The sequence below is a fragment of the Formica exsecta genome, unplaced genomic scaffold, assembly GCF_003651465.1.
Source record: "Formica exsecta isolate Colony F162 unplaced genomic scaffold, ASM365146v1 scaffold826, whole genome shotgun sequence".
Classification (NCBI taxonomy): Eukaryota; Metazoa; Arthropoda; class Insecta; order Hymenoptera; family Formicidae; genus Formica; species Formica exsecta.
In genome coordinates, this window is record NW_021853596.1 from 1,030,700 (window position 1) to 1,051,348 (window position 20,649).

Consider the following 20,649-nt stretch of genomic DNA (forward strand, 5'->3'; position numbering starts at 1 on the left):
TTTCCCTCCATCCTGCATCAAGCTGGCCTATATCGCGCGTTGAATATCAATTTTTACGATTGCAATCTCGCGGGGGCTCTCCCCTTCTATATAATCATAGGCACCGTATACGGAATGAGAATCGCGGTGCAACGACGTGAGATCGATCCTCTCTCGATTCGCACACGAGCCGTCGTCGCATCGTTATTTTCATTCATTCACAGAGTGCCAATCGACGTCTTTACAATTTATTAATCGAGTCTCGACAGATTCGATCCTTCCTAAAAAAAGGTGAAAAAATCCATGGATCGTTGAAGATTATTCACACGATTAATCTAACGTAATTTAAAATGAAAGGGTTATAAATATACGATACGAATACGAACATCTTGATCCGATCGATATCTGATTCTGGCTCTTTTGAATTACATCATTTCGATGCGCGCGGCAAGGTTACAAGAGTGCGAGCGTGTGCAAAGTACGATTCACGGATTACGACTTACGCCCACGTCCACGATTTTTATCACCGGCGAGAAAAGAAGCACGTCTGTATGTGCAATGTAAATATCTCGCATAGCGATGTGAGAGATTGTTCCTCGCATATATATTCGAGAGCGTGGAAACGAGATCTTCGCGTCGAGGATACGCGCGTGTATTCTCGTTTTCGACCTTCATCGTGATCTTTCGATCGTGACTGCAACGTTCGGAAGATGCAATATATTCCGAGAAAATAGATCGATTAAAGATTAAATGCATGCAAGGCATGCAAATTTGCTACGCGATTGCTCAAGTTTCGTCGAAGACTCTAGGGATGATTCTAAAATTTTATTTTCGCACAAAGTTGCAACGAGCCAAGGAAGAAGTTAATCTGGGTGTAAGAAAGATTTTATAATCAGCCAGCGAGATTTGTTATTGTTACGAAATATTTGAATTATTATCGATTTTCTTTTGAATTATTTGGTTTAAATAAATCAAAAAATTTTTCTCCAGTATCTTGTTGCGCGCGAGATTATTATATTTCTACTGTCTCAAGATACACACTCGGATATATGCCTGCGAAAGGATAAATATACAATTACACACGCGTGTATATCTGGTCCTCGTGAGGAGAGAATCGCGTTACATGCTGACGCAAGCGAAACCGCGGTCTCACCTCGCAATTTCGCGGCTTTTTAACGACATGCGCCGAATTAGCGACCTGAATTAACGTCTCTACGTGATTTTGCTTTCCGATGAACTGCGTAATAAAAATTTACGATGACACGACTTGGCGAAGTGATTCGTCGCGACCGCGCGAAAGGGAAGACGGAGGAGAACCCCGACTTCCGACACGTGTTTACGATATCTCGGCGCCGCCTTAAACCGGTTAGAAGTTACACTGCAGTTAATTTACTGACAAAGTGACGAGCCATCGCGAGTAAAGAGAGAGGACAGAGAAGTGTCTTTATGACGTAGTCGCGCCGCCCCAAGTTAAGCGGTAATAAATCCGCATACACGCTCGTCACATTACACGAGTTACAAAGTCAATGTCGCGTCGTAATTCGCATCTCGTTTGCGCGCGACAACATACAGGATTCGGAGAAAGTCATTCGAAAGATAAACCCCCGCCGGACTTAAGTTAAACGATAATAAAACCGCATGCGAGTAAGTTCTTTCGCGAATTACAAGTCAATATCCGCGTCGTTAACTTATACTTCTCGCTCTATCCGATGAGAAGACGTTTTTACCGCTCATCCGGAGAAAGGCAAACTCCTCGTGAGAACGGAGAAGATCGCGGAGTGAGAAAAAAAAATAGAATAGGTGACGTGTCAATGTTCGCGAAGAATTACGCGGATACAACACCGATGGAATTGGCGGCTAACGGGATTTCTTGTACGCTGCCTACGTATAGCGTAAAACGAGATTACGTCTGTATGGATTAGGACGAGGAGCGATGATGAGAACGCACATTATAAAAAAAAAAACTGACTGAAACTTCAGACAAAGTGTCTGCAGGTTTTTTTCACGCGAGATCTTCTGTCTAAATTTTCAGAAAAATGACTCTGATAATTAAGATAGATTGTCTGAAATTTCTTTCAGATCCCGATCTGAAAATTCAGACAAAAATGTGTCTAAGTTTTTAGAAAACTGTTTACAGTGCAGAAAGGGAAAATTCATTCGCGTCCTATTCTGTATTTTCCGAATATTTATTTACTCAACATTTTTTTCAACTATCCGATATCACGTTTTTTCCGATAAAATCGAAAGCGACGAATGTGCAAACATGAACCGTGACGCTTCTCGCAATTTACATGTTATTCATGCGGATTTCATTACGTCGTAATTATACAGCCGATAACTTTTTGACATTTGCCGCTTTTTAAATCGAGCAATGTTCTTGTAATTTCTAATGCGTCTCTCTTGGGGACCGGCAGATGAAATCATGAATTCCTCCGGAAAATTTTTATCTTAAAATTTTCATCAGATTACACTCTTATACAAATTTGTCTTTTTAAATACATTTTATATAAATACGAACATATAACGCACGATTATTTATTCGAGGATTACGACGATGCGTGCGAGTGTACGCGACCAAAGAGAAGCAACGTGTGAGATTAAAAAAAAAAAAGGATACGCGAACTGGTCTGAAAGGATTATCAGCCGCGTCGAATCTTTCTGACAATTGTAGCGATGCCATCGTGACAATAATGCGACCGACAATGACAACTTCCGCGGTACCGTGAACAATGTGGAGCGGAAGAACGTTTTGTCAGTGTGGAGAACGTTTGATGTGACTGGTGTGCGCGAGATGGAATATCGATAAATGAAACATACCGTGCATATATAAGTCACACGATATATCTCTCATCAATCTTGAAATATCAATATGACGAGAATTAATTGCGCGGGTAACTGAATATGAGATATACGTAATATATAGGCAGAATATATTTGATGATTAGAGATAAATAAATTATTTAGCTACGTGAAAAATAAATAAAAAATTAATTCTCTCCGAACGAAATCTCTTAAAGACGACGAAATTAATCCTTTTAAGTTGTATCGCGCGTTAATTCTCTCCGCATCGACCTTAATGTTCTTCTTTCGCCCGCTACCACTTGACACTACCGTTAATTAACATCGGGGACGACATTTCAATTACTATCCCCATGTTGTCGTAGTTCTCCCCGATAAATCATCATTAATTCTCTATCCATTACGATATCATGCGCGGTACTACGGTATTGCGGAACGATATTACGATAGGTCACGCACGTTTCCACTCCGCGAAACTTTTCTCTGACGAGAGAAAAAATCGATATATTATACTTTCTCTTATAATTTATCCCTTATGTCATTTCACATGTATCCGCTATCGATTAATTTGCAAACATGCGAACGAAACAAGCGACCTTCAGAGATATCGGACTTTGCATCTGCGAATTTAGAATCCGAATGTAGAAAAACCGGTTTATTTCCTCCTTTCTTGCGAAAGATCGTTTGACGAAAATGACGAAAACAAAAATGTTCCTTTTTTGTTCCGATTCCGTTTTTATGCGGAATCGTCCCTTCATTTTCGTCTTACAATTTTTATTCTCTAACGAAAATATTTAAATCTATTTGATAAACTCACCTTTTGAACGAGATATTTGTAAATCTACTTCCCTAACATCCATTCATCGATCATCCTACAGCAGGATCTTTCGGAATCTTTTCCGAAAAAGAGTTCTTCCACGCCTAGAATACGATGCAAAAAATCGAGCGGTATAAAGTAACTGTGTTATCGTGTTAAACGGATACGGCACGAAATCGTTTACGGTTACTCGAAGTCGATATACTTGATGGAAACTTATTATTTGTCGGATTCAAGGATATGAGCTCACGAAACAAAAGATGCCGCCGTAAAAAAGGGTGCGAGACGAGAAACTGCGTCTCTCGAATTACCGTCTATCAATCCGCAAACTTCATCACCCGCTTATTACGTGTCGAGCGAGCACTTACGCAACACGGTGTCCTTATTAGACGCAGTAGCCGTGTCGGATGCGTTTTAACGCTACCTTCGACTTGTCGCCGTATCAAATCGGACGGTTTGGGATTCGCAGAATTTTCGCCAGCAAGTTCTTTTCTCATCGTTACTTTAAAATAATCATTTTTAATCGAAATATTTATCGAAATTAATTTCAAACTTCTTTAACTCGTTTCCGTCCGTTTAGGATTATCGCGAGAAATAGACGACGTTAGATGAACGTTACGATTTTTTTTTCTTTTTTTTTTTTTCCTCGGAAATATGTTATCGAATTTGCCCTCAGGAAGGAAGGGACTTTAAGGAATTGTAGAATTTTTCTCGTACGTTAAAACTCGCGGAGTTTTCTTTTCGCTCGTTTCTCGCCAGACTAACCGAAGCGAAAACACGAAACCAAGAGCAAAACCGAGCCGGGGTCCAGTTATACTCGTGGAAAGAATGAGAGCGAGAAGGGGGTTCCCGGTGTTAAAGACACGCTCGGCATAGTAAGCGGAAACGTAATCACAAAGCCCGAGGGGCGGCGGCTAGGGAGTTCCTCTCGTTGCGTTACGTTACGTTACAAAACTCGCGTTTCTGTGCGTCTGTATTTTTTTTTTTTTTTTTTTTTTTTTTTTTTCGTGGGGTGTGTGTTTTTTTTTTTCGCGATCGTAATGTGCAATCAGATAGGGGGAAGTGCGCCCTGTTGCGTGTAATCACCGGAAAATCGCGCGCATTTTTTGCATAGCTCGGTCATGTCAGCGGTCATCCTTGGCAGAAGAGTGGGGAAACCAGAGAAAAAGTGTGAGAGAGATAGAAAACAATATTTAACTCTTCGCGATCCTATATCAAAATCATTCTCCGAAGCAACGCGAGATTATAATTATTAAATAACATTTTTAGAATATCGTTATCAAAAAAATTTCCACTTATATCAGAAGCTAGATCGATAATATTAGAATAAAGACAAGCTATTTTTTAATATTGTCTTATTCGTCGCCTTATTAATTCGGATTGCAAGAGGACTAAAAAGCATCGCTGCATAAAAGAATTTTATTCTACATCATGTGTTACTGACTCCTCGGCCAATTAACAGCGGTTTAAATTACATACTCTCTTCACATATTGCAGATGCTTCGGCAAAGGAACTGTCACTTCGCCCTGGGATTGCTCGGCTGCGTCATTTTGCTGTCGACGACTACCGCGGACAATAGCGTCCACATACTATCGAAGTATACTCATCAATTGATTACCTCGACCACTCTCAGGTGGCTGCCGGTGGCGCATTACAACCCGAACGAATCCAAAGAGATAGTCATCGGTGGCTTCGAGAATATATCAGATGGCGAAGGTGCGACATTTTTATCACAATGCGTCGTTGCGTGTATCTTCAGCTGTACAACGTCACATTGCTATTAGTGTGGAGACGGAGGATGTTACATTTGTTTGTAGAATTAGATCATCCGAATTAATACCAATTATTCTCACGTCACATTAATATCGGAATATTGCTTTATACCTTGAGGAAGTCGATATGGTCGATCAGGAATTCTAGAGATATTCGGGAAGAATAATAATAATGATATTCTCATACACAGATGAAACTTACGCCAATCAAGCGGAGAAACCGGAGGCGAGGAGACGACCGCTCTACGTGTGCCGCGCGATGCACGGCAGCGTCTGGGTAGCCGGCACGCAGAAGGACAAGGAAAGGGTCTGCACGGTGACGACATACGGCGTCGTGCAGTCGTACGACAAGTACGAATTGCTGGAGAACATCGACGGGGCCGCGCGTATCGCATGGGTTACGTATCTGCAGCCTCACATGGGCGCGGTGTACGTCAACAGCAAGACGCTGATCGCCCGACACATGGTCCCCAAGGACAAGAACGAGCCGCGATACACCCATTACATCGGCACGCTCAGCTCCGAGAACTTGGGCACCATCATCTACGTGAACGAGGTGAGCTTTTTTGCGTGAAAGGTACCTTAATAATAAGGTTTCGATAATAAGGATTGATGAAAATGTCTCGAAGAGACCTCGGGAGAGATGCTTACGGCGAACAAGCCGTCATCGTTTTAATGGCGAGGCATCGAAGTAATCAACTTGTGCATCGAGACTATTTAATATTCGATTCTTCTTTACAGCATGGCAAGGAGGAATCCGCAAAGTCTGGTGATCTATTGGTGGAGACCGAGCCAATCCGTTACGAGCTGAGCGCCGTTAAACTCAACTGGCCTAAGAGGCGCGATGTTAAACCACGCATATCACGCATACTCAGCAACGTGACGATCACCAATCATGGAGAGGAACCGTCATCCTTGGCGGAAGCTTGCACATATACGTACAAGTATGCGGTCTACTGGGGTCGTAGGCACGCCATCCTTAGCGGCCTTAGCACCACGATCACGCTGGCTAACGGCACGTCCTTGCCAAACATAACGTGGGGCATGCGCGACGAGGAGAATCGCACGGAGGCCTACAAGTGAGTATCTGTCTCTTCAGCTGTTGATCTCTCTCTATCTCTCTCTCTCTCGCAAATTGAAACTTTTTCACGGATATTCGAAGATAAAACAATCTACTTTTGACGAGAAAACATAAAGAAATACGGGGAGATCGATGTTGAAGCGAATAAGTGTCTATTTAACCTTTGGCTTTTAATAAATTTTATTCTCTCTATCTTCGTCATCGAGCTTCGCTTACGATAACGAAGCGTGGAACAATCCTTGACACGCTATTGCGCATTTAAATAGATTGAAGAAAATAATCCCGAGGATTCATGATACGAAGCAATGTTACGTGACATTCAGTTGGTTAAAAAAAAACTCGAACGTACGATTTTTACGACGGTATCCGTAAAATCTCATCTCTATAATTAGATATAATTAGAGCGCGGGCTTATTCCGCGTAGCCGTCTCTCTCCCCCGTAGATGGCCCCTCGAGGCACTTTGTCGCTTCCTGTACATCATTGAAGCTCTCGCGCGCGGCGGACATGAGACTAGAGTGCATTTTGCGACTTCATGCTACCCTTCCAGCTCGATGTGCCCTAGAATACTCCGCGGCTTAAGTGACGCTTCGACGCAACGCAATTACGATGTCCGTGCATCAGATCCGCGCTCCAGTTGCAGCATTACGCGATAAACTAACGACGTATCTGCTTCGAATCTCGTACTTGGAAAGAGAACATAAGTTTTTAGGCCAGTTATAACGGTACTAAAATTGAATTGTTCCATAGAAGGATAATACAACAATGCGAAACATATATGTTGTATGTGTTTTATAATTGGATGGCTAATTTTATGGACATGTGTATTTATCAACTCTGAGAATTCTATCCTAGCTGTTATAGACAGGTTTTCCGTGAAATAAAATTTATTGATCCAAATTAGATCGAATCCGAAGAATCTGACGCATCTGTTACAGCGTGCAAATCTTCCTGGAGCCCGGCACGGGCGTGAACGTGACACTGAGGGCCAATTACACGGATACGGAAGTGCCGTACACCGCAACGTTGATCTCGCACTACGAGGACGGCGCGACGATGTCGCGCGTGATCAGCGGCACTCGACAGGAGGAGACTCTGCTCGACATCGTGCCGGAATTTGGACCCATCTACTTTCTGAGCAATTACAGCGTGGTGCCGACCACTGTACCACCGCCTACCACGACCGAGCCGCCGACCACGACGATCGCGGCGACAACGACGATGCAGCCGCAGGAGACGACGCACCGACCTCGGCAAATGGGCAACGCGGTGGACTCGGTGGACCATGACGAGAATCTGATCGTGCCGCCGAAGAAAATAGACATATCAACGAGCATGCAGAACGACGACGGCGGCCCGTTGTCTCTCAAGAACAAGGGAGATTACTCCGGCGTCGCGTGCGCGAAGTCGAGCCTGTTGACGCTCGTTATCTCGCCGCTGCTGCTATTGATCCTTCATAGAATCACGTGAAGATCCGATCATTACGCGCTACCTCCTTTAATGTTAATTTCCTAAATCCTCCCCTCCCCCCCCCTCCCCCCCATCTGCAATAGTAATATATAACCCAGTAGACGTACCGAAGGAAACAAAAAAGATTAAAAAATATTTAAAAAAGAGAAAATAGAAAAAAAAGAATATACGCGGATGAGAGTATTGCTGTAATTTCGTATAATAGCGATTATAGCGTGTACGATCCCCCCTTATTTGAACACGCACTCGCTGAATCACGTCGGCACCGCGATGCTGATATATGCTTGCCTTTAAAAAGAAACTCGATATATAATATATATGATACACAAATATCTCTATATTATTATACACACGTCTTAGGGTAGCACAATAAGAAAGATGCATCTTCGCGATTGAAGGATGAGCTAAGTCTCGATGATGAGTCAAGTACAAGAACGAGATCGCAGCGATTATCGATGCGTTGTTTGGATTAACTTGGCTGCGAAATGTTTATCCGTTATGCCGTTGAACAGCTGATCGCTGTGACACAATGTGACATTCCGTCTTTTTCTAATCCCGCTGTGAGTCGTGACTTTCCAACTATAATGTATTATGTCCTATGCCTTTGCAAAGTGTATTCTATAGATCCTTTAGGAAATCCTAATCGCTTCAAAAGATGACGGCACATTCTTTAAGGATTATTATGTCTAGGGGAAAAAAAAAGAAAAGAAAGAGCTATACAATCGCCGCGAATAATATCTTGGATAAGTAGTGGCGTAATATAGCGTTGGAAGGTAAAGTAAGTAGAAGTTAAGCACAACAGAAGAGAAAAAAAGCAAGATACGCGAGTTGATTCAGCTACGATATATTTTTGAGAGATTGCCGATATAATTTTAGACGATTGTAAAATTTATAAGGATAGCAAGTAAGAGAGAAACGTATAGGGAGTGTAAAAATGAATGGGTACACTAATTCTCGCAGTACTAATTTGATCAAATTCTAGCTATATTACAGCGAAACGGTGATTGTGCAAATCACATTATTTAATATGCAATAACACAATAATTATTTTCTTTTGGCTTTAAAAGAGCAGGAACAAGTATGATGTACGATTCGTATGTACCCATTTCTTGCACTCTGTAAAGTAATAGGATATCTGCAAATATCCTAGAATACTGTTGAGAAAGATTGTAAGCGAAAAGATGAGGAACCACTGGTATATAAAATAATTGAAATTGTTAAGATATATATATTTCTTAACAATTTCTTAATAAGAAGATAGAATATTTTGATACGTATGCGAAATATAAAATTATTGAGTTTGGTGTTTTGTGGAAAGATTTTTTTTGTTTACTCGAAAGATTAGGAGAAGAGACGTATCATTTTTTATACGCGATTGCGTTACCAGCGTTTTTACCGAAAAAGTTTCTATATGTATATAATATGTATTTCTATATGATCCTTGATAATTGTAATTGTGTAGTGAGCTTATTTATATAATATGATTTATAGATATTTTTTTTCTCTATCGATAAATAGAGCGTTACAACTACAATTCTTACATATATTTTACTATTAACCGACATAGGATTAGCGCGATACACTTATTTCGGATTAACGGGTGCTTTGTCTCCGTATTTATAACGACGTTTATCGACGTCTAAACGCCTAATCAACCACACTTGTTGTGATATTCAATAAAACTTTATGTAGACACAAAACAAAAAGAGAAAAGAAAGCACTCTCTGTTGAACAATTCGTTAATTATTAAAAAAAGCAATAATTTGTTGCGAGATGAAGAAAGACTTGCAAAGTGTTGCGAAAAAGAGAATAAAAGCGACGATAGAAAAATTCAAATATAATTTGTAATATCCCTATGCGCGAACGATATTTCTTCAATGTTCCACAATGAGTAAATGAACATGACGTAAGTACGAAGCAGCGTGCAACGTGCAAGGCAACGTAAATTCGAAGAAGGAAATTGTACGAGTTTATACGATACAAGATCGTAAATCTATTGCTTCTTGACAATTTATCCTATACACCGATAGGCAGAGACGTAAATGTCTTAAAAAAACTAGCTATCGACTTCGACAAAGCCAAGAATTATTCTAAAAATATCTATATTTGATGCAGATGTATTATTTGTGAATATGCTGCTGTATTGTACATTATCATGTAAATATAAATACTATGTACATATAAAAATTCTCATTCTATTGACAGCAATGCTGCCAATTCCTTTCAACTGAGTAAACAAATTGTTTAATGCAAAAATATAAGAAATTGAATACATATTTTCTTATAAAAATTAATTACAAGAAAGCTGGATCTCCAGTAATATCAAGAGATAATAAAAGTATACAATATCTATCACTTTACAATGTTTTACATTTTTTGACAAGCTTTCTATAAGATTGCTTAAATTTCTTAAAAATTTTATGTTGTAAAAATATTTGCATTTGCTAAATCTACACTTTGTTTTTAAAAAATTGCAAAATAATTATAGATACAAATCAAATAACTTTACAAAACAAGACTTGATATAAGAATTAGATGCTGGTTATTTTTCCTATGTGCGAAACGTGTTTATCTAAATATTATTAATAAATTTCAGAGAGAGAGAGAGAGACTCACCAAGAACGCCATATTGCTGCGGAGTAAGTCTTACATCGTCATCTGGACCTCCTAGTACAGAAGAAATGAGCGATGCACGATCACTGATATGACTTCTAGTACTGGCTTCGCTTCTTCTTGCCCAAGATGCTTGCGACAGTACATCTATATATTTAGCACAATGTAAATAATATTGCTTATATTACTTTCTTCATATAATCATTAATAGCTTATAAAAATATTCGTCCAAATTATGTTTAATTTTATAATTTGTGTAACGTGATAATATTACAAAAGTATTACCAAAATTGGAGTTCTTAGCGTTTGCTAATCTTGTTTTGTAATCTCTGAAAAGTCTTCTGGAAGGTGGAAGAGGGTGTCTTCGTCGTCTCTTCAAGAACTGTGCCAATCCTCCTAATAGTATTGAACCACTAGCAAAGCAGATGATAAAAATCTAAAACAAAAACACACTATTTATAAAAACAATTAACAAGATTTATACTTTTAGGTGAAATAGATCCGCATTATAATAATAAAATTTTTACGCGATAATTACAAGTAACTATGCAATTCTTTTCTTTTATATCATTATGTAACGAGTACAAATAATTATGGTATTTGCTATAACCTTGAAGAACTGACAATTCACTCTTACCTTTTGCGTACGAGAAAAGTGTATCGTCGGTAACGAGAACATGTAACGTTGATATAGCGTACTGAAGAATTGTCGCACGTTAAAAAGAGACATTGTCATTCACTTTCTATTATAAACAATATTAAACCAAAATTCACGCGCGCGTGATGAACCGGTGATCGCGGACTCAAAGAGCGAGAAAAACAGCTTGTGAAAGCTCTTTCGCGTGGAAGCTGCCATCTGCAGAATATTACAATAAATAGATTGAAAGAACTTCGATAAAATAGGTTTGAAAATTTCTTCTCTCGAATTACATATAATAATAATAATGACATATAAAAATAATAATTACATATAATAATTACTATAATTTAGAAAAAAAATTTCAAGGAACATATTAATGCTGTGATGCTTATCTAAACTTTCATCTGAGGGAAATAGATCTTTATTTTTTTAACATAATAAAGTTTTTTTTTTATAGAAAATAGAAAACATTTAATATAGTCATTACACAATCAAGCAATATCATCCCAATTGCAGGAATCGAAATATTCTTCATCAATTTCGAGTAATTGTTTAAAATCGTTTGTGGAGGCAGATGCTTCTGAAACTGAATCATTCTTTTCTTCCTGTGATTGCGACTGCTCTCCTGGCGATAAAGAGATATCCATAAAGGAAGTCAGATCTTGTTGTCCATGTTCTTTCTGTGCCGTGATGCCAACATTGTCTATCGATAAATCTTGATCGAGACCAGCCGCATTCAGAACATTCAATTTCTTTTTTATCAAAGGCCATATGTAATCGTCTGCGGTGTTTTTCGCCACCAAGTATTGGATTATAACGTTATCGTTTTGCCCGATTCTGTGCACTCTGTCTTCTGCCTGGCATAAAATCTGAAATAATTTTACACAATTTCAAATAAAATATATATCAATATATTATATATATATTATATCAATATGTGCTTGATAAATATTAATTACACCAGGGTTCCAGAATAATTCAGTAAAGACCACGAGATGCGCGGCCGTTAATGTAACACCTGCGTTTGCAGCAGTAATTGATAAAACTGCTGCCAAGTAATCATCCCGTTCCTGAAATTTATCGATCTGATGTTTTCTCTGCTCCGGATTAGTTCTGCCATCTATTCTTATATATCTGGTAATTTCCACCATTATAATATAAAAAATTATGAAAGAATTAAATTTTTCATAAGTTTAGATATGAGAATATATAAATATATGTTATTTAAATAAAAATAAAAATATATGCGCCCTAATTACCGCGCCTGGCTCTTATTGCCTTTCTTATCTTGTTATATTCAGACGAGCCTTATAATTGTATTATTATATAAATATAGATTATATTGTTATATAAAAATAAATTTACAATTATAAGTACTCACTTTATCTTCATAGATTCAGCAACGTTGCAAATGGCATCCAAAATATTTTTATGATGAGCGTACAAAAGGCATTTCCTCTTATTTTCAAATAAAGTGGTAACGTAATTGCTATAATCAGTGTTAAAATTGTTGAAACAGATTGCTGATATATTTTTGAGGAAATATAAATATACTGTATATTTACATATATACATACCATACTGCTTTTAGTCTTGCAAAACTAGATTCGGTATAATATTGCAATAAAGTACTTTGCCTCTCCAAATTTGTAATATTTGCCTGTAATTGTTTTGACATCTCGTTCATTCGCTTACGACTTTTGATCAAAACTGGATCTAAAATAATCACTTGCCTAGAACATGCAGATATAAAAAATACATGTATATTATATAAAACTCTTTTGAAATTATTTATATCGCAAAAATGTTTTCTCTCAAAACCTTATCTTAGATGGCAACTGGTTTAACACATCAGCTTTCAACCTTCGAATCATGCAAGTAGCCTTTAACAACAATTGTAATTCTTGCATATTTGAGGAACCTGTAAAGTCCCATCCAAATATATTCCTCTGCCCTGCGCAGTATCGTATACCATAATCTTCATACCTGCAAGATAATGCCTCTAATAAAGATCTGCACATATATAATATTTAATATATATAAGTATTTATATAAAATATTTCATTGTTGCCTTAAATACCTTATAAAACGTGGTAAAATCAGATTGATTTGAGAATGCAATTCAATTGGCCTTGACAAAGCCGGAGTCCCAGTGAGCAGTACAACATGACGTGCATGGGCACATATCCGTTGAGCAGCTTGAAATCTAGCAGTCTTATTACTCTTCAACACGTGAGATTCATCCTGTGTGATTCATTCACAAAGTAAAATAGTAGCAATGTTTGTGTTACCAATTTGTTAAATATATAACATACCAGAATAACAAATCCAAATACATATTTCTCAAAAGTATCTACAGCTCGCACTAATAGATCGTATGAAGTTATAGTGATTTTATCATCTCCAATACAATCTCTTGCATTTGCGAAATGATGAACATAATGCATAGGTATAGATGGTAAGAATTGATATATCGCTTCAGACCACTGATACCTAAATGAAAAGTATTTTTATAACATCGACATTTTTTCATTATGTTTATCATAGAACATTTACCTAACTGATGACGGAACTACAATTAAAAGTGGCCAACTTTCTTGAAAGTAATGTGCTATGCCTAACGCTTGTATAGTTTTCCCCAATCCCATATCATCTGCAATCATGCAACGACCACCTTTTGATATACCAAAACTGGAATAAATTTATTACATGTCAATAAAGGTACATATAGAAAAAAAAAAAATATATATATATATATATTACTATAAAGAAAATTTACCAGATGCCATCTTGTTGAAACGGCATTAAACAGTCTGTTAATTTTTTATCAATTTTTGTTAGATCTTGTTTGAGTATATTTTCCTGTTCTGACTTTAAGCTTTTTTTAAATATCTAAAATAAGAATGTTTTTAAAATCTATGCTCTTATATTTATATTATACTTTGCATTAATATATTATCTAATTACCTGCAGAATAGTCTGTGGTATTCTTGTAACAGATATATTAGGCTCATGATGCATCAGTTTCTCCATTAAACTGTCATAATCGTTGATATGAAAATTCCATGTTCTAGATTTTACATCTAAAAAATTAAATTTTCAAATAAATATTATAAATGTATATATTAAGTGCACATTTGCATTCAAGTTAATCACAATTACCATATGCTCTACTTGGTAATGTTTTGAATGTTTCAATAATTGCAGGTACAAACGAAGATGTTTCTAACGCAAATCTTTCATTGCTAATCATATAACATTTGCCTGTTAAAACCGAAGTTCGACTAAAAAAGTTCTTTGCTTCTATAGGATTGAAACGGTTATTCGATTTATTTGGTCTCAAAACGTTTGTACTATCGTTACATCTTAGTTGTTGTATTGGACTATTTGTGGGTGTAGTTTGTGTTTTCAGTTGGGCTTGTTGCCTCCTTTGCAATGCCAACAAACGCTTCTTTTCAATTTCTTCAGGCGAACATTTTTTATCTACGAAAAAGGCAATTTTTTATTTTTGACTACTCTAAAATTTTATTCCATGAAGAAAAAATAATCTTTTAGAAAAAAATTATACCCATTTTGTCCTTTATATCCTTTTTTCTGATGCATTCAATAACTACAAAAAATAAATATATTTTGTTTCTTCATATCAAAACAAGATAGTTTTATATTCTGTAAATATGTGTGTATTTGTGTGTGTATCGTGCATGAAACAGAAATAAAACTACATTATTGTGTTATTAACACGGACAAAGAAATATAGGGACCGATAGGGACGAAGTGTAATGTGTAATGTCGCGTGGTTGAAGCCAATGAGGAGAGGGTGACGAGGTAAATTGTGCCTATTTTTGATTAGCTACCATTTGGCGCAAGCGCAATGATGCAAAATATCATGCGACATTGATAGTAAACATTTACAAAGTAAGGTTGTATTGGAAAAAGATATAAATTAAAGTTGTCATTACATTAACAAATATTTTTTGTGATTATATTTTGGAAATGAATTCATTATATCTGTCTCAACTACAGTCTACAGCTCGCATTTGCTCTGTTCACTTTGAAGAGAAATCCTTTAACAGAACATGTTCCATAACTCGACTTACAATTAGCCAAATGATAATATCATATATATATTTTATATATCATTGATAATATTTAATGTACAATTTATAATATAGCTCCTATCTGCTCACTAATAATTTCGATGTTGATGCGATCCTTAAAAATAAATTATTTACAAAAAATATCCGCTATATCATAACATTATTGTTATATCTTATGAATTAATAAAATATAAAATATTATTATTTATTTTTTTTTTTCAAAATTAATGGTACTAAGCATGCGCATAACAGTAACCAATCAAATTCAGGCACAGTATTATAGCGGATCTCCCCTCTCCATCCCCATTTTGGCTTCACACTTCTCGTCATACATACACGATTGCATTGCTCGCGTAGATGCATCACGGAGAGGAAAAATAGAAAAAAATCAACTATTATATTATTCTTGTTTCTCTAGCGTATCACTTTATGGCCGAGATATTGCCATTTTCAGGCCATATTTATAAATGATTAAGAGTCCGTAAAGAGAGCAAAGCAATTTTCTGATTTTTCAATTAAAAGATTAAACTTCGTATTTACCGGTATATGAAATTACCTTCTCGCGCATGCGCGCCGAACATGGTATTGCTAATTCTAGGGGAGTGCGAGTAAATCGAACAGACCTACTTGTTATCACCACCGTGTATGCGCGAAAAATTCGCCTATCAAATGTTTCAAAACTTCGATATTGTCAGACATAACCAATGACGTGTCGATCGAATTATGAATTTTTAGGGTTCTGGTAGTTTCTTGCAATAGCAGCCAATCAATACGCTTGACAAGATAATCCGTGGTAATATCACTCTTTCGCTATTGTAACAAGTGACGACTCCTTTGCAAAGTTATGAATAACACATCGTCTGGCTGCGTAGTTTACTTATTTACAATATATACGAGCCGATCGTGTAATTACATATAATAGAACGTTTAAATGCTTTTAGTGATGAAAAAAATATTATTGTGTTTCGCTCCTTAATAAAATTGTTAATAAATTACAGTCAAATTTTTAAGCGTTCGTTATGGCAACACCAAAATTTCCTGTGAAAGAAGCACAATTATTACGTGTGTATTTTTATATTAAGTATAACTGAGATTTGAATTTTATAAGATGTACATATATTGATGTATTATTTCAGCCGATCAACATGAATTTGTTGTGCCAAAAAAACGTATCAAGATACCGACTGATATAGCAGTTTGGCAAAAATCTGAAGCTTACTTTGTAAGAGATAATTTCTGCATTTATTTATTATTTTATATTTTATATTTATTTATTGTTTATGTTAATTTTATATTTTACAATATTATTATATTATTAGAGTAATTTACACACATAAAAAATATTTTGGTTTTAATATTCTTACATAAACATTAATATTTTTTTATGTATTTATATACTGAATTTATATAAATCTTATTTCTAGGAATACTTGGGATTTATTTTAGCATTAAATGAAGCTGTTCAAGGAAAAGCTTTGGATGCAGAGTGTCCACAATCTCCTTCAGTAAATAATGTTGTACAGATGTTAAACAAATTTGATGAATGGATAACAGAAATTCCACCTACTGAACAGCCCCAGCGATTTGGGAATAAATCATTTCGTACGTGGCACGAAAGACTGCAGCAGGTTGGTGCATCAATATTATGTTTAAAAATTATTAAGATTTAGATAATTTTAGTCTGTGACTCATTTTTTTATTACAGAATGCAGTAGACGAATTGAAGCAAGTGTTACCAGAAGAATTGCATCGTGCAATCCTAGAGATAGTTCAGTATTTATGTGAAAGTTTTGGAAATCCAACTCGTATAGACTATGGAACAGGCCATGAAATGGCTTTTCTCATGTTTCTCTGCTGCATGTTTAAGATAGGCGCATTCAAAGACGATGATAAAATTGCTGTTGTAATAAAAGTATTTAATAGGTATTTCTTATTTTTAGTAATTTGTCTGGTTTGCGATTTTATTTTTTTTTGAGGAGGATTATTTAGTTATTTAAATCGTTTATCTTTTAAACATTAAAGGTATCTTGAATTAGAACGTAGACTTCAGTTGACATATCGTATGGAACCAGCAGGTAGCCATGGTGTTTGGAGTTTAGATGATTATCAATTTATACCCTTTATATGGGGAAGTGCTCAGCTTATTGGTATCAGTCTTTTAGTAATATAATAATAAATTTTTTGTAGAATTTATTTTTTAGTATAAATTTTAATTCTTCATATATTTTATATGATGTAATATTTTAGGACATCCTCGGATAGAACCCCGTCATTTTGTGGACCAAGCTATTGTAGAATCGTACAACCAGAAATACATGTTCCTTGGCTGTATTGAATTTATTTCAAAGGTATAAAAAAATTTCATACGAAGATTCAATACTGTGTTCTTATAATGATATATGTAGGCTGTGTTCCGATATTCACAGCCAGTACTGAAAATCTATAGTTTACATCACATACACTATAGATTTTTAATATTGGCAGTGAATATCGGAATGCAGCCATTATCTGCAAAAATTAAAGAATCTACATTTTTTAACATTTATGCTTATTTTATTAGGTGAAAATAGGACCTTTTGCCGAACATTCGAATCAATTGTGGAACGTTAGCGCAGTATCCACATGGTCGAAAGTAAACAGTGGTCTTATCAAAATGTATAAAGCAGAGGTAATCTAATACAGTAATCACATATCAGACTCTATAAAAGAAAAAAAATTATCATTTTTGTTTTTCAGGTGTTGGCAAAGTTTCCTGTTATTCAGCATGTCTTCTTTGGCTCTTTATTACCATTAACGCCAATGAATGCTCCTCCAAACTACAGAGGAGATCGTCGCAATGCACCACCACCATCAGCAACATCGCAATGAAGAAAAAAAATAACATGCCTACTAAATATGTTTATTACTGTGGAACGTCTTATTACACTTCCCAGTACTTGTAATAAAATTATACGTTATTCTCATGCATTTCAACATCCCATAGTGCTTTTGCTAGCATTGAATACATTTCTTTTAGCTTATTAGAAATTTGTGTTTATTCATGATTATACAAGAGAATATTTTTATATATTGTGAGTTGTGTGATAGAAATATAAAGTTATGTTATTTAATGATACAAATTTGTTTGAGAGATATTGCATTTGATTATATTGTAGGCATAAAATAATGGATAATTTTTTGAATGTTTGCTCTCAATAAAGATATAAAATTATATTGCTTTTTCTATAATTTATTAGCATCGACAAATGTCGGTTTTTGTTCGTCTTCGATGCTAGATTGAGAGAAAAACTTATTAGAAAAAATTCCATTCTTTAGAAGAATGGCTATGATTGACCATTGTAATCCTTAATATGTATCAAAGTATATCGGTGTAAACTAGGCCAATATCGACCGCACGAAGGAGCCGTGATTAAATTGGCTATGAATTTGGAATACATCTTATCTACCAGCAAGAATAAGACTATGTCTGTTTGGGATTAGAGAGCTGAACGAATCATGAAGTATACCACAGTAATATCACTTATGTATTTCAATGATATTGAGAAAAGAAAATATATATGATATCATAGATATTTCATAGACTCCACGCAAAGCGTTTCCCATGTGCTTGAACATGCAAGAAAATTGTATTTATGTCGGGGACGCAGATGTCATTTATATTGAATATTTGATTAATTTGGCAATTATGCATAATTACCGGTAATTATTTATTAAAATCATTGGCAATTATGCATAATTAATAATTTTAGTAAATCTGATAAATTTTTATAAAACCATTTAAAAAATTTATCAAATTTACTAAAACCATTCTTTTTTTTTTTTTACAATGGTTTCATAAAAATTTTTATGAAAATAATAATCATAATAATAATCATCGATAATAACATTCTCGAGACTTTAAAAATTCTCTATTTGATAGCCAATTACGTGACATTTTATTTACCTATGTTTCTTGCTAGAAAGCTCCAATATTTTCCGATGAGTCTCATTTCTCATTATTCTAATCAATGTTCATTTCCATGGGAACCAATGTTGTTGTTTGGACCGGTGTTATCGCGCCTGCGTCACAATGGCACTGATGGGAAATGGGAAGTGAAAAGAAATGCTATGATTGAGAAGGATCGTTTTATTCATCGTTTTACTTTAACGTATACTTTTATAGAGGGCTAAAAGTATTAAATATAATTCATTACCATGTTCAAAATATCAATTTTTATATTTTTAATGAATATCGGCTACATATATTGCCAAGATATTGACATTGACAGAAATGGCTACATTGCCTATTGTCCTTGCATGGGACGTTTCGGCAATCAAGTAGATCATTTCTTAGGAGCTTTAGGATTTGCCAAGGCTTTGAATCGTACTCTACTGTTACCAGCGTGGGTCGAATTTCGTACAGGAGAAATGAGATCCGTAAGTGACACATTTCCAATATCATTTGCAACATTTGATATTGACATAGTCCAATATGCAAATTCGATTTTATTTCTAGATACAAGTACCTTTTGATACCTATTTTAACATTTCATATGTACAAAACTGCCACAAAGCATTATTGATGGAGGATTTTATGAGGGACATTGCACCGAGAGTTTGGCCACCTGAGGAAAGAGTATGTAAGTTGTAAATATATTCTTTTTAAAGAAAGTAAACTTTTGTAATAAACGCTCTGTAATTTTCCCTTAGCATTTTGTTATTCTCTCCGTACGGGAAGTAAGGAAAAGTCCTGCAACGCGAAACAAGGAAATCCATTTGGTCCTTTTTGGGATACGTATAATATAGATTTTGTTCAATCAGAATTTTATGGTCCACTCCATTATGATGTGTATCATACTGACATGAAAGTGCAGTGGCGAAAACATTATCCAGCTGCGACTTGGCCGGTGCTAGCATTCACAGGTGCACCTGGCAGTTTTCCAGTGCAATTCGAAAACAAGCATTTACAAAAATGTCTCAACTGGAACAATGATATGCTTAATAAAGCAAAAGCTTTTATAAAGGAAAAATTGCCAAAAGGTGCATTTATTGGCATACATTTGCGGAATGGAATTGATTGGGTAATTGTGCTATTATATATATATATATATATATATATATATATTATTCGTAAATTGGCTTAATTACAAAGTTCCCGCACGTAAGCTTGCGTCGCGTATCGCGGTAGCGGATATCTTGGCGTGCGCGTGTCTGGAGTCGAGTTTCGGTCGCGAGACTTACTCCTCGATCTCTCGTAACTTATCTCTGTCGACTATGTGACTTTATTTCAATAGATGCCCGTAAGGTTGTTCGATTGTCCGGTATAACTAGCGATATTAACCAGTAATACTTCTGGTGTTGAGACTGCCCGCCACTTGTTAGCGATGGGTCTTTTTATTGTGT

At 35.9% G+C, this 20,649-nt stretch overlaps 5 protein-coding genes across 8 annotated transcripts in view; 3 read left to right on the forward strand and 2 right to left on the reverse strand.

The window, feature by feature from the left end:
- The window catches only part of LOC115244638 (protein unzipped), a 19,742-nt gene extending 9,638 nt beyond the window's left edge, over positions 1 to 10,104 (forward strand). For all 3 annotated transcript variants that reach the window (XM_029822459.1, XM_029822458.1, XM_029822457.1), the window contains 4 exons: positions 5,093 to 5,312; positions 5,560 to 5,924; positions 6,110 to 6,447; positions 7,386 to 10,104. In XM_029822459.1, coding sequence (XP_029678319.1) covers positions 5,093 to 5,312; positions 5,560 to 5,924; positions 6,110 to 6,447; positions 7,386 to 7,917 — 1,455 coding nt within the window. In that variant the 3' untranslated portion in view covers positions 7,918 to 10,104. The remainder of the gene's footprint in view (positions 1 to 5,092; positions 5,313 to 5,559; positions 5,925 to 6,109; positions 6,448 to 7,385) is intronic.
- Positions 1 to 11,378, reverse strand: part of LOC115244637 (mitoguardin) — a 29,597-nt gene extending 18,219 nt beyond the window's left edge. The window contains exons 1-3 of one of the 2 annotated variants that reach the window (XM_029822455.1): positions 11,168 to 11,378; positions 10,816 to 10,966; positions 10,534 to 10,677 (exon numbers count right to left, since the gene is read on the reverse strand). In XM_029822455.1, coding sequence (XP_029678315.1) covers positions 10,534 to 10,677; positions 10,816 to 10,966; positions 11,168 to 11,266 — 394 coding nt within the window. In that variant the 5' untranslated portion in view covers positions 11,267 to 11,378. The remainder of the gene's footprint in view (positions 1 to 10,533; positions 10,678 to 10,815; positions 10,967 to 11,167) is intronic. The other variant, XM_029822454.1, reaches the window with a different exon arrangement.
- A 195-nt stretch (positions 11,379 to 11,573) lies between these two features.
- Positions 11,574 to 14,992, reverse strand: LOC115244636 (SWI/SNF-related matrix-associated actin-dependent regulator of chromatin subfamily A-like protein 1). The gene is made up of 12 exons (XM_029822453.1): positions 14,739 to 14,992; positions 14,333 to 14,653; positions 14,138 to 14,253; positions 13,950 to 14,062; positions 13,727 to 13,861; positions 13,486 to 13,663; positions 13,251 to 13,414; positions 12,992 to 13,156; positions 12,748 to 12,903; positions 12,552 to 12,659; positions 12,130 to 12,304; positions 11,574 to 12,039 (listed from the first exon to the last, which is right to left on the reverse strand). Exons 1-12 carry the CDS (start codon positions 14,740 to 14,742, stop codon positions 11,662 to 11,664), a joined length of 2,013 nt encoding a protein of 670 aa, XP_029678313.1. The 5' UTR covers positions 14,743 to 14,992; the 3' UTR covers positions 11,574 to 11,661.
- A 1,029-nt stretch (positions 14,993 to 16,021) lies between these two features.
- LOC115244642 (serine/threonine-protein phosphatase 2A activator) lies at positions 16,022 to 18,479 on the forward strand. Its single transcript, XM_029822463.1, has 8 exons — positions 16,022 to 16,329; positions 16,404 to 16,489; positions 16,692 to 16,895; positions 16,973 to 17,190; positions 17,290 to 17,414; positions 17,515 to 17,615; positions 17,828 to 17,935; positions 18,004 to 18,479. The coding sequence occupies exons 1-8, from the start codon at positions 16,287 to 16,289 to the stop codon at positions 18,133 to 18,135; spliced, it is 1,017 nt and encodes a 338-aa protein (XP_029678323.1). The 5' UTR covers positions 16,022 to 16,286; the 3' UTR covers positions 18,136 to 18,479.
- A 769-nt stretch (positions 18,480 to 19,248) lies between these two features.
- Positions 19,249 to 20,649, forward strand: part of LOC115244639 (GDP-fucose protein O-fucosyltransferase 1) — a 2,904-nt gene continuing 1,503 nt past the window's right edge. The window contains exons 1-3 of the mRNA XM_029822460.1: positions 19,249 to 19,683; positions 19,763 to 19,886; positions 19,957 to 20,327. Coding sequence (XP_029678320.1) covers positions 19,462 to 19,683; positions 19,763 to 19,886; positions 19,957 to 20,327 — 717 coding nt within the window. The 5' untranslated portion in view covers positions 19,249 to 19,461. The remainder of the gene's footprint in view (positions 19,684 to 19,762; positions 19,887 to 19,956; positions 20,328 to 20,649) is intronic.